This window comes from Cyprinodon tularosa, unplaced genomic scaffold, assembly GCF_016077235.1.
Source record: "Cyprinodon tularosa strain WSP-4 unplaced genomic scaffold, ASM1607723v1 ctg1132, whole genome shotgun sequence".
Classification (NCBI taxonomy): Eukaryota; Metazoa; Chordata; class Actinopteri; order Cyprinodontiformes; family Cyprinodontidae; genus Cyprinodon; species Cyprinodon tularosa.
In genome coordinates, this window is record NW_024037929.1 from 112 (window position 1) to 14,056 (window position 13,945).

Below are 13,945 nucleotides of genomic sequence, written 5' to 3' on the forward strand. Positions count from 1 at the left end.
TCATCAGTACCAATCAAAGTCACGTGATTAACCAATATGCATCACTCTTTTCACTTCTTAAAAATAAACTGATTGTTAATGTAAGTGAAATGAAGCTTTTTGCTTTCCTGCCAAACACTGAAAAATAACTTTAATGGTATTTTTCTAGGTATATTTTCTAAAACCATATCAGATGTTCTGAAATAGGTTTTATCAGCTCATTTACTGAGTCCAACATGTTTGAAAGAAGTCCAGTTCAGTATGAACAGCAGAACCACAGCCTGACCCTCTGGACCTCCCTCTGATCTGGGATCAGTGGAGCCACGGCAGCGCGGACGCACAGCGGGAGCGCGCACGGAACCAGCGCAGCTTCTCTGCATCCTTCCAAGGACAGACAGCGGACTGATGGCAGGGCTTGGAGCTGCAGGAGGACCAACATGAACCGAAGCGGTACGTTTGCTTTGCTTTGCTGTGTGGGTCTCAGACCGGGTGGAATAATGGCGCACAGAGCTGTGCTGCAGGCGGGGGAGGGGGGGCTTGATGGGCGTGGATGTTTGATCTGTTTATAAAAACATTTAGTTTCAGTTATGATGGCGGAGTGTCTGGGCTCTGCAGAGATGCTTCATTTCTAGGAAGGAAACAAATGTAACTCAGATGTTTGGGGCTATGATGTAACATTAAATATAAATCATCAGGATGGTTGGAACAAATGGGCATTTAAACTAAATTGATAAATATATCTGTTAGGAAAGTATTTATTGGTAAAGAACACATCAGTGTTTCCTCCTGCTAAACTATTCCCATGGGACGTTTCCAGACTCTGCTGCACCACAGACCCCCACCCATTCAGCAGTGAAACATTTCTGTTAAATTAAAGAAACAAAACCTGATTTTCTAGTTTTTTAAATATTTTGAACCAAAACAGAAAGAGAAAGTCCTTCCATTAAAGGATTTATTTTACTTTAATACAAAGGGAGGTCAGATGTATTGAACCATAGCTGCAGCTTGGTCAGACTGAAATAATGAGTCCAAGAATGAACAAGTCTGTGGCGACCATCAAATTGCATCTAATTGTGGTTGCTTCTGGTTTCAGGAAATCCAGGTCCTGACGTGCTCAGAAGGTAATGTGCAGACTGGGAAATATGTTTGGGAATGCTTCCATTGATTATGCACACAGTGAACATTGAATGCGATCAAACTCCTGGGTGGCGGTCTATGGCAGCATGCAAAGGAAACGTTCATATTGATCCATATGTGGATATAATGAAACAAACCAGTGTTTAAAAGAGAGCGGTAAAAAAAATTGTGACCTCCCCACGCCATTCACTCACTGCCCTTATCTTTACACTTAAATAGATTTCCCCCACAGCGCCAACAGTGTCAGAGCAGGAATATAGGTCAGAGAAACAATTCACATTCAAACCAAATATCGTCACCTAACCAAACCATTGTATAGAATAGACCCAAACTATGCCCGGAAACAGAACAAATTTCTCCTATAAAGCTTTTTCTAACCTCTATACAGTGAGGTGCAGCCCAGGATTCTGTGGGCCCTTGGGGAGATTCAGGGCCTCTCTTTGGGTTAGGAACTGTCACAATGGTGCTGGAGGTTTGACAAGTCCTAAATGCAGACTGAAGCTGAAGGAGTTTTCTAATTAACCAAAAGTTCAGATGCAAAAATCCAAAAATGCTGAAGGCCAAGAATACTCAAACCAAGGGGGCAAAGAAATGATGACAAACCAGCAAAGGGTGACTGAACAGAAGGAGATTATATGGGAGAAACAAAGACCAGGTTAATTAGCAGATTGGGAGCAGGTATGAACAGAGGCAGCTAGAAGGGAGCTAGGGAAAAGAAGACTGAGACAAGAGGGCAAACAGGAAATATTCAAGAACTCAAATACAATCAAAGGTACCTAGAACACAAGAATCATAACAACAATGAAAACTCTAAATAAAACTTGAACAAAACCAAAACCATGAAAGTACCCCCCCCCCCAACTTAGGGGCGGTTTCCTGACGCCCTAAAAAGGAGGAAAGGAGCACCTGCTGAGCACTAAGCCGGGGACCAGTTCATCAGCGGGCTCAGGGGACTCTGGACGGCACAGAGCAGGCTCAGGGGCTGGAAAGGGGACACCAGAGGGACCTGAGACTAGAGAGGACAAACTAGAGGGAGCCGAGCCTAGAGAGGACAAACTAGAGGGAGCCGAGCCTAGAGAGGACAAACTAGAGGGAGCTGAGCTCAGAGAGGACAAACTAGAGGGAGCTGAGCTCAGAGAGGACAAACTAGAGGGAGCTGAGCTCAGAGAGGACAAACTAGAGGGAGCCGAGCCTAGAGAGGGAAGAATAGAGGGAGCTGAGCCTGGAGAGGAAGAATAGAGGGAGCTGAGCCTGGAGAGGAAGAATAGAGGGAGCTGAGCCTAGAGAGGAAAAGTAGTCTGGTTGGGTGGTGGAGAGAGGCTTGGGGGAGTATGACTAGTAGCGGGCTGACAAAGGTGGGCTATGAAATGGGAGAGAGAAACAAAGATCAGGCTAATTAGCAGATTGAGAGCAGGTGTGAACAGAGGCAGCTAGAAGGTTCCAAGCACTCAAATACAATCAAGGATACCTAGAACACAAGAATCAAAATAACACCAATGAAAACTCAAAATAAAACTTGAACAAAACCAAAACCATGACAGGAACATCCGTACCATGTGCTGACATCGTTTTTATATAGATTTGTTTGGATCTGAGCGAGACGGCCAAAGCAGTCCCAGGTAAGGTGAATTGTTAAGATGGATTTGTAAACCGGAGCTCAAACACAAAGAAAAAATTTAACTCTTTGCATCAGACTCAAAGGTGCCGCCAAGGGGTGGCAACGGAAACCCTATGCAATGTCATGTCCTAGACCCCACTGGCCACTCCCCTGGCAGCTCACTGACTACCCACCTGGCCAACCTACTGGCCTTGCAACTGGCACCTCACTTGCCATCCCCGTTTCCACCCCACTGGTACCTCACTGGCCACCCCACTGGCCAGTGTAAATTGTTGTAGCATCAGTGTAGCATTTCATCCCATTCTGCACAGCCAGCAACGTAACAATAAAAAAAAAAAAAAAAAAAAAAAATCACAAAATACAGATGCAAACCCTGACGTTATGGCTTTTAGTTTCACTGGCCACCCCAAGATTTTAAGTGGCCCCATCTGGCCCCCCATCAAACATTTCTGGAGGCGCCAGTGGTCAGACTAGAAATATGGAAACAAACACCGCTAATTTGTATTTTAAATTTCTCAATTAAACTTGACAGTTTATTTAAATCTTTTTTCAGGAAAATCTTGTCATTAATTCAATTCAGTTTATTTCTATAGAGCCAAATTCACAACACATGGCATCTCAAGGCACTTTACAGTTCACCAGATCACCATGTCAGATTGATTCAAAGTTTTCTGTGTAAGGAAAACCAGCTGATTGCATCGACTCGAAGGCAATCTCTCACACTAAGCATGTTTGTAGCGACAGTGGAGAGGAAAAACTCCCTTTGAACAGGAAGAAACCTCCAGCAGAACCAGGCTCAGTGTGAGCGGCCATCTGCCAAGTAGAGGCAGTAGAAAATGGCTGGATGCTTATCAGACCCCCAACGAGATCTGCAGGCTGGTGTCGTCCTGGAATTAGAACTTGTTTTTTCCGATGATGGCTGTCCCTGACTGGTTAGATGGTCCCACTTGAGCAGGAGATCTCTGCAGCTCCCACACAGTTACCACTGATCAACGCCCACCCTGCTGTTAGTTCAGGATGTGGTGGAAACATGTTGGTAATTCTGCAGATCGTTGGTAATCATTGATGCTGTTTTAGAACATTAAGGTGTCCACAGCTCTCTCCCTGACCTGCCTGCTGGGTTCCTTGGTTCTCACCATGCTGTCTGTTCACTGATGTTCTGTAACAAACCTCTGAGGTCAGAGGCAGAACATCTCAGAGTGCTGTCATGATGGGTATCTGGTGACTAGCCCACATGCAGAACACACTCTGAGAATGGGGAAAAAGTTCAAAGGTTTATTTAAACACACAGGTTTGAATATAGAACTGGTTCAGGGGATTATCTGGTCCAGGATTGGTCACGACTGATTCTCACTGCAGAGGGGGACAGAATGGTTAGCAGAAGCCGGGTATTCTTGCTGGTAGATTGAGCGCAGGTTTGTACCTGTTCAGAGATTTTGAGCAGGGTGGCAGAGGGGGGAAACCTGGAGGGTCCAGAGGCTGACGGCAGGCTGAAGACTGACAGGTTTGATTCTCCAGGGTTCCTCCGTGATCAGACAGACTGGTTTCAGACAGAGAAACTCTTCCAAAGTTTCAGGTTTCAGACAGGTTCTTCCTAGAAGCAGAGAGGACAAAAACAGGTTAGGTTCAGGTAGTCAGAGAGTCTAGATTCAGGCAGGCAGATTGGCTCAGACTTGCTAACCATAACTGGCAAAACACTCTGGCCCTGGAGTGTTGTCCACAGCCCACTTAAGTACTGGTCCCCTGATGAGCAGATGAGAAGCAGCTGGTGAAGTCAGCTCTAGCTTCAGGAGATCCAGTACGCCCTCTGGTGGAGGAAGGTAGACAGCACCCCAGATCCCAACAGCAGCACAAACCATCAGGAAGGGATCCTCAGCGCCCTCTGGTGGGCAAGCCCCTGGATCCCAACAAGTGCTACTGTGGACTACTCTGTTTTGTTTTTTTTAACTTGAACCTAAATATTATGTAGTTTAAACAATTTAGCAATTAACTATTTATAAAAGCCAGAGTTAGTTTAAAAGGTGTTTTTAAAAGTGCCAGAATAATTGTGATTTGTAACAATTGTAACATTCTGTCTCTGCTGAATTGAAGTGCTTTGGTTTTATGAAAACCATAAAATTCCTTTATTGAAGGATAAATCTGCTGCTACTGTGACTAAACTCTAACAGCAGATGTTTGTTCTCACAACATCTTATGGGTTTATAATTAAAAATATATTTTGTATAAGTTACCAGGACAGACTCCATTTCTAAATGATATGTGCTGCAGGTTCTCTGACTGAGGAGGCATTTCCTGACAAAAAGATGAAGAGATTACAAAGTAATGTCCAAACAGCACTGAAGCACTTTGTTCCTGTTTGAATAAACATTTTTCAGTCCAGAGCAGCAGATGATGCTCTAACACCATGTTCACCACCATGTTTCTTTGTTTATCCTCAGGTCAGTGGTGACATCGCAGAAGTCTAATCTGACAATAGTCCAATAATAACCATTACCATGGCAACAGGAAGAAAAGGTACACAGGACACCCCAAGAAGTTTTAATGTTCACCTTTTGTATGTTTGGGTTCTTCTTTGGTTCTGCTTCAGATGATGGATGGATGGATGGATGGATGGATGAAGGATGGATGGATGGATGGATGAATAATGGATGGATGGATGGATGGATGGATGAATAATGGATGGATGGATGGATGGATGGATGAAGGATGGATGGATGGATGGATGGATGAATAATGGATGGATGGATGAATAATGGATGGATGGATGGATGGATGGATGAATAATGGATGGATGGATGGATGGATGGATGGATGGATGGATGAAGGATGGATGGATGGATGGATGGATGGATGGATGGATGGATGGATGGATGAATAATGGATGGATGGATGGATGGATGAATAATGGATGGATGGATGAATAATGGATGGATGGATGGATGGATGAAGGATGGATGGATAGATGGATGGATGGATGGATGGATGAATAATGGATGGATGGATGGATGGATGAATAATGGATGGATGGATGGATGGATGGATGAAGGATGGATGGATGGATGGATGGATGGATGAATAATGGATGGATGGATGGATGGATGGATGGATGGATGGATGGATGGATGGATGGATGAATAATGGATGGATGGATGGATCGATGGATGGATGGATGGATGGATGGATGGATGGATGGATGGATGGATGGTTGATGGATGGATGGATGGATGGATCGATGGATGGAAGGATGGATGGATGGATGGATGAAGGATGGATGTCCTGTCTCCAGACCTTTTCCAGCATATGTTCTGAGGAACAGCTTAGAAGGATTGTCTCTCTGTTATTGTCCATGTTTTCCAGGCTCCACATCCAAAGCAGGTGGTGTTCGTTTCCCTGACGATGATGAACCACCTGGTTCTCCAACCCGAAGGGACGACCAATCTAACCTCTCCACCCTTGTTGCCGTCTTAGAGAAGGATGGGAGCTACTTGGTTAAGGTGTCTTTATGAGTTTATGTAGAAAATTCCAAACTAAACTCTGAATTAAACTTTATTTTTCCAGGTAAAATATTTGAAATCAGAACAGACAGACATGGGAAAGGGAGATGTCCAGAACAGGCATCAGTTTGTCTGTGATTTCCAATAATCATTTACACTGAATTTCCTAATCACTGACAGTAACAGCACCAGAAAAAGTTTCCCATTAAGTTAGAAATGATCTAGAAAAGGCAGATGAGTTACGTCACCATTTGATTTTATTTCTCTTTTGGATTAATCAAGTATTTTGGAATTGAATTGGATTATGTATTTTTGGAACATCATGTAGCAAACTCTAAACATGTTATTCAGCTGCACTTAGGGCAGAAACTGCTCTTTGGATCGTCACAGTAGAACAATCAATCATAACCACTTAGCAGTGGCGGCCGGCCCATAGGGGGCGCTGGGGCACCGTCCTCCCTGATAAGAAGAGAGAAACGTAAAATATTTTTTTAGAAATTAACTCATAAATGTCAGTTTTACTCTCTAGAGTGTTTACATATAAGCAAAACAAATTATATAAACTGCATTTCCCTACCTACTGTCATTAATTTGTGGATTTCCACAGACAGACTCCTACCGTCTCTGTTCTGGGGGCGCTGATCAGACTGACCCACATTTGCAGAGAATCTGTCAATCATGTACTATTGTTAGATGAATTTAATGGCCAATCAGCGTCTCGGAACTTTATGGTATTGGGGCGCTGAAAATACTGCGCTTTAACAGGCTTCTGAACCCAAGCGCAGGTGCAGACAATTAGAGGGACGATGGCGAATGTAACGAACGAGATGCAGCTTCCACCAAATTCGGTGAGATCCTTATTTATCTACCCGTTTGCCAGAAGAACATCGCTGTTGTAGGATATGAACATTTCATGTCATGGTTATTGTGACTGTGACGAATCCACATCCTCTAACTTTGCGCGCCAAACACACATTCCTGTTATACTGTGTTTGTGAGGACCAATTCACTCGCGCTGAGCCAAGTAGCTCCATGAACTTAAAACACACAAGCTGTTCCTGGTTACCTGCTGGCATATTGAGGGTGCACACTTAATATTTCAGTGAGGTTAGCCGTGTGTGTGTGTGTGGGTGTGTGTGTGTGTGTGTGTGTGTGTGTGTGGGTATGTGGGGGGTGTGGGGGGTGTGGGTGTGTACATGTTTATGCTATGGGGACTTGTCATCTTCAGTCTGGCTGCGTCTTTGCTGGGTTCAAACCCAGTTTGGTGTAAGTGAATAATTCAATGAATCTGTGTAAAATAATTAAGTTGTAAAAATTATTTGTTTTTGTACATCAATTGTTTGTGGAGGTAATATGTGGACAAAACTGATTTATGAGAAGAAATCAGAAATAAGAGAGCCTGAGGTGAGGGGCTTAAACTATTTAATGAGGACTGTGGGAAGAAAAGTGGCAATTTTTGTTTTCTGTTTCTTTGTTACATTGCTGGTAACTGGAGGGAGGCTGAGGCCCAGAGTATCTTGTACATGTTTAGTTTCTTTTGCACCCTGTTTTGAGTTTTTGAGCACAATAAATCACCAACACCGGTAACCCGACTGAGCCTGGATTCTTGGAGGCCAAAGAACCCCGTCACAGTGACCCAAATCATCACTGTTACTGTTATTATATAGTAAATTAAACCATTACTGTTAAATTGTATGTATAGTCCAATTGTTTATTTGAATTCTTATTCCGGATTAGTTGGAGACATACACTAGGCTATATCAGCCCCACCAAAAATATTTTTCACCAGCCGCCACTGCCACTTAGACTAAATTACTCTTCCCTCCTAAAACCATCAATAAACTGTTTTAAAGGAAAAGTCCGGTCAGTTGATTTTACAGTAACCCCTCCCTCCCGCCATCTTCCAGCAGTGACGTCACGGTGCGGTAAGCCTAGCGCCATTCTCCCCGCTTTACAAGCTAAATCAATGGGAACTACTAGACACATCTGCAATCAACAACAATTATTGAAGATTTCCAGAGGACTTCACCATTGAAATTCACCAGAGCTATAGTGAAACTGACAATGCCCACGTGCATGGCAGCTGGATGTTGGAATACATCGGGTAAAAGTGAAATAAAGAGTTATTCCACCTTTCTGATTCCTGATCCTCCACGGACGGGTTGGTCGTTGGATCGCCAACTTGAAGAGGGAGGATTTGCCATCGAACTTCTGGCCAGAGAAAAAACCCGTAATATGTAGCCAACATTTGGAAGAAGAATGTTTTCCAGATGACTTGGATAATAGCGCGTTGTGACAAACACCAGATACAGCACTGGGACTTGATCAACAGCCGATACCGCACCGTGACGTCACTAACCAGTAGGTGGCAGTAGTGTTCTTTGACAAACATGGATGCCTCCAGTAAAGCACATTCAGATGAAAATTACTCTGAATTAAAAACAGTTTATTGAACAGGATGTAATAATTTCATATTTAAAGGACTTTCAGAAGTTTGAATTGTGAATATAACCGGACTTTTCTTTAAACCAGCCTCTGCTTCTGACTGACCTGCTGTTTCTCTCCAGGCCGGGTTCCTTAAGAGCCACCACCATTATGAGATCACCTTCACCCTCCCAGACACGCCCACTCTGGGGAAGGAGCTGGCCTGTCTTCCTTCCTTCTCTCCAACTCGGAGGCCCCAGAACCTGCGGGTCCAGCGGGTTAACTCCATACTGGAGGGTGGGTCCAGCAGTTACCTTTCTGCTCTTTGTTTATTTTGAGTTTTAGTGAGAGAGAAAATCCTTACCAAGAAATGAAAATACTTTGATAAATGTTGTATTTGTTCATTTGCTCTATGAGATGTTTGGAGGAACGGTGGTGAGATTTGGAGCTTACCGAAAAATGTTATCTTTTATCAGCTGTAAAGTTTAGGTCTAATCTAGCAAAAAAGGTTCAAACAGGGTGGAGATGAGAGAAAGCTCTGATTATGAGATGTCCAAGCAGCAGTGAGGTCTGATCTCTATGAAGATGTTAGACGCAGCAGAACATCTGACTCAGACTTCAAAGGAACTTCATTTCACATTTATGAGCTTGGTGGAAACTGTTCTCTTCTCTGAAGAGTATCCTAAACATCATCTCTTCTTTAGGAGTTCCATGTCCAGACAAAAGAACACTATTTATGCACATCACACCCACAGAGTTCCACCCATGTGGTTAAATTTAGCGAATGGCTGGCAGGTACATGGAGAGACTGATGGTCCTGAGAGCAGCATAACGCCTCAGCTGGTCATTTAGAAGAAGGTCTGGCCTCAGAGAACATCATTATTAACATGGATTCAGGCTCTAAATGTTTGTATTAAGTCAGGACCAGAGGGGATTTACCATTAGGCAATACTAGGCAGTGACCTAGGGCCCCAAGTTCCTGGGGGCCCCATTAAACTCTACTTACATGTATGGTTAATACAACTATTCCTTATTTGTGCACATAAATTATGTTTTTGATAAAAATCCTTTGGCTAAAATGCCATCAGAACGCTGATAATATTAAGTGTGTCTCAGCCCCCCCCCCTTCAGTGTCCACAATATTGGATCAGTCCATTTGCTGCACGTTCAGAAAGGTCCAAACAGACAGCAGCAAACCATTTGAAAACAAACCATGCAAAGAGCAGTGTTGCCAACTTAGCGCTTAAGTCGCTTTATTTACCCACTTTTCAGACCCCTCTAGCACTTTGATTTCTAAAAAGCTCCTAGCGCCAAATCTAGAGACTTTTTTCTGCTACTGGAGACTTTGGAGACAACATCTAAAAGCAGCGAACTCTGCTCTCCAGAGCGAGTAGATTGGTAACCCCGCCTCCTGCTCTCCTCTATCTTGTCTGCTGTCATGATTCATGCAGCTATTATTTCATCCAAATGATAAATGGAGAACAGAGAAGCAGATCATGGCTTGTCTACAGTGAAAAGAAGGACTGGGTTATTTACTTTGGCCTTTTTGGAAACACAGGAAGGAGCAATCAGCTAAGTGAGCTTAGTGCTTGGAAAAAATCTTTCATTCCTTTAGAGACAGCATGAAAAGTCAGCTGAGTACAAAACATAGAGAGGAAAACAAGAAGAAAAGGGACAAGAAGAGAGGGACACAACCTAGAACAGATAATGGATGTCTATTCTATTAACATTTCTCTATCTGTAGAATGGGGCTGTTCTATGTGTTGTCTTCTCAATCAGAGGGCCCCTCCCTGTCTCTGCCTAGGGCCTCAAATTTCCTAAATCCACCCCTGGTCAGGAGGAGCTTTATTTGGAAATGATTTCATAACCATAGATGAGATTCTCTTGTTAACCTTTGCTGCTGGTAAAGAGCAGCAGGAGATCCAGTAGCTGCTGTCCCACCACTGCCCTCTGGAGGTGGAGGAGCTGCCTGTGAATAGATTCAAAGCTGAGGAACTGGAGGTAGATACTGATGCAGAACTAATAAAACCAAGAAAAATGTCAGATTGTGTTACAGGAGGATAAATCCCACCTAAGAGACAGACTTCTGAATTTACAGCTCCCATTATCTACCTATAGTATGAGGATTTTAATCATCAAGAGAACCTTTATCAACAGCATGTAAATAAATCTACTCATTTTAAAAAGCTCTGATGTTACTGAATCTAACAGCACAATATACGCTGTACCCTCAACCCCACCCCCACCCCCAATAGGAGGAGTAAAGGTGAACTGTGAGTACAAGACTCACCAGGAGGGGATTGTTCAGGAGGAGATGACTGTGGTGGCCAAAGGACGGAGAGACAGCAGCCTGAAGGTCAGACTCCAGGCTAAAGTCATTGGTGAGTGTTCACCAGCTGCTGTCACCATCGTTCAGTAGTGAGATGTTTTCCATCTCTCTGCCTGTTTTTATTTATTTTGCTTTTTAAACACCAGGCCTAACTGTGTGGCTCCCTGAGACACAAGATAAACCAACTGTTCAAACACTAGGGGGCGATAGCAGTCCAAACACCTACAGTTTAGTTTCTCTGTGGTTCTCAGAAACTTGAATAGATTTTTGAAAACAGTAATATGTGGTTTAGAAGATCTGCATTTGCCCTTTTGAATAATAAAAATAATAATCAAACATATTTTGTCCTGCTGTGTATCTCTATAGTTCTCTGTGAGCACAAACAGTGAGTTCTTCTGGAATTGTTCTTTTTAAATGTTTGGGGTTTTTACACATTGCTTAATGTTCTGTTATTAAGGTACAAATCTAACACCAAAGTGACAGAACTATGTTTACACACAGTTCCCTCAGCAACAGCAGTGGGACAATGGCGGCTCATGCAGTGTTAGATGGAGTCCTCGAAGGTTAGCTGGGATTCAGGTGACATCAGCTGAATCCCAAACCGCTCCCTAACCACTAACCCTTCACCATCCACTGTCACTCTAAGTGAAGTCCCACCCCCAGCTTTGGAAGGCACCTGGATTGTACATGGGGGGTATAAACATGAATAGAACTGCTTCTTCCCTGCAACAGAAAGCAGTCGTTACTATGGCAACACAGTGAGGCCGCATGTACAATCGCTGTAGGAAAGTCCGGTCAGCAAGGAATAATCAGTGCATCATTATCTATACATAAAACTAATACGTTTGCAGTGATTTAATGAATTTAGCGTTAATCAGTAAAAACATAAAAACAATCATTTTCGTCGCGATCTTTTAGTCTAGGAGTGGGAGCACTGGGACTTGATCAACAGCCGATACCGCACCGTGACGTCACAAACCAGTAGGTCGCAGCAGTGTTCTTTGACAAAGATGGATGCCTCCATTAGCTCAGTTCAGTTCAGTTCTGTTTATTTCTATAGCGCCAAATTCACAACACATGTCATCTCAAGGCACTTTCCAGTTCACCAGATCATCCAGTCAGATTGATACAAAGTTTTCTATCCAAGGAAAACCAGTTGATTGCTCATTCAGTTGATTAGCTCATTCAAATGAAAATTATTCTTCATTAAAAACACTAATTTATTGAACAGTATGGAATAATTTCATATTTAAAACACTTTCAGAAGTTTGAGTTCTAAACATCACCGGACTTTTCCTTTAAAAATAAATCTAACCAGTCAAATAAATCTATTTCAAAGAGGACCTTCAGTTTAGGGATTAACATTGTGTTTTCCTTTTTACTAAATTATTATTTTCTGTCAGTGAAGATATCAAATGGAACTTGCACTAAAATGCATGTGTTTCCTCCTCACAACATCAGCTGAATCCCTGCCTGCAATAATGCAGACTCACTATTTAAGGGCTGAGCATTTCTCTGGCCCTACCCACTACGTGGTTTGGGACAGCCCTTAATGTGACGGACCCTCCGGGGGACATTTGGTTGGTTAGTGGTCCGGGTCAGAGCTTAGTGGCCGGTTTGGGTTTGTACCATTTACTTCATGTTGTTGGTGCTTCCAGTCTCTTCTTATTGGCCAAAATATCAGTTCTGTCCGACTCTGGCTGTGTTTCATATGGAACATATAGAAAAAACAAAACTACCTTCAGTTTGAAACAAAAACAATTTAGCTGAATGTTAAATGAACAGAAGTCTGGTTCTACGGGGAATACTGCATTAGCTGTAGTTTTATTGGCTAATGTTCTATGAGGGATTGAGTGTGGATGAAGAAACAGTCCTTCTGTTAGTTCAGAGGACAGAGGAAGTGATTTCTAACCTGTAGTCGAGGAGCACTTTGTCTGCTCACTACTTTAAACAGCTGATTAGACAGGAGACCTTTATGCCGTGAGGTCTGCTCCTATAGGAGATCACTGGTGATGTTTCACTGATTCTCTTTTACTAACAGCTTTTCTCTCTCATTTGCTGAACAGACCCTCACCATGGCACCCCCATGCTGCTGGAGGGGGTGCGGAGCCTGGGGGCTCTGAGGGACCCGCACTCCAGGCGAAGCAGCGAGCGCAAGAAGAAATGATGAAAAGAGACTCATAGCTGATACCTGCATTTATATTTATCAACCTTTAATCGTCCAGTTCCAGGGAGGGGGCTGACAGTGGGCTGCAGAAACACCAACATGTCTGTTTACAAACCTCTGATTCTTCATGGACGTATGGATTGTGATTTCAATCTACTGTTGAGTATTAATTGAAACCATGGGAATGATGCAGTATGTTGAAGAGTAGCCATCATATCGATTACTAACCTGCTCACACTGCCAATCAGACACAGCTGCTGCTCAGGTCTGCAGATCCAGTCACACCCCCCCTCCTCGTATCTTTGCCATAATTGGATTTAATTTCCACATCAGAATGACAGTAAAAGCATTAGGGGTGTAAATCACACCCATCATGGCGATTCGATTCAGTATCAATTTCCTGACCCAGACATTCTATTATTTTTGATATTCAAGAATTCATCACGAAATACTTCCACACAAATGACTTGAATCCGAAAGGGGTGTGTAATCATCTTTTTCCTCTGCCATGCCTGTCATGCCTACTGTTTATGCGAGTGTGTGTGTGTGTGTGTGTGTGTGTGTGTGTGTGTGTGTGTGTGTGTGTGTGTGTGTGTGTGTGTGTGTGTGTGTGTGCAAGCAGAAAGAGGGTAGTGGCTAAAGGAAGCGCGGTAGGATGGCAAGGGTCAGAATTACATGCAGGAGTAAAGGGATAAAAAGAGGAAAAACACTCTTGCGGACGTGTTGATGCATTGGATCATCTGCTGTTGGATTGATGCATCGATACAAAATGATTATTATTTACACCCTTAAAAAGC

General features: G+C 43.2%; 1 protein-coding gene across 3 annotated transcripts; it reads left to right on the plus strand.

The window, feature by feature from the left end:
- The first annotated feature begins 383 nt into the window (after positions 1-383).
- Positions 384-13,691, plus strand: LOC119795045 (UPF0687 protein C20orf27 homolog). Of its 3 annotated transcripts, none has more exons than XM_038302870.1 (6): positions 384-429; positions 5,173-5,248; positions 6,092-6,228; positions 8,796-8,949; positions 10,908-11,033; positions 13,048-13,691. In XM_038302870.1, exons 2-6 carry the CDS (start codon positions 5,230-5,232, stop codon positions 13,146-13,148), a joined length of 537 nt encoding a protein of 178 aa, XP_038158798.1. In that variant the 5' UTR covers positions 384-429; positions 5,173-5,229; the 3' UTR covers positions 13,149-13,691. The 3 variants fall into 3 exon arrangements, with proteins under 3 accessions (XP_038158798.1, XP_038158805.1, XP_038158814.1); XM_038302877.1 differs by lacking the exon at positions 384-429 and adding an exon at positions 1,081-1,100; XM_038302886.1 differs by lacking the exon at positions 384-429 and adding an exon at positions 5,035-5,053.
- Positions 13,692-13,945: the final 254 nt, after the last annotated feature.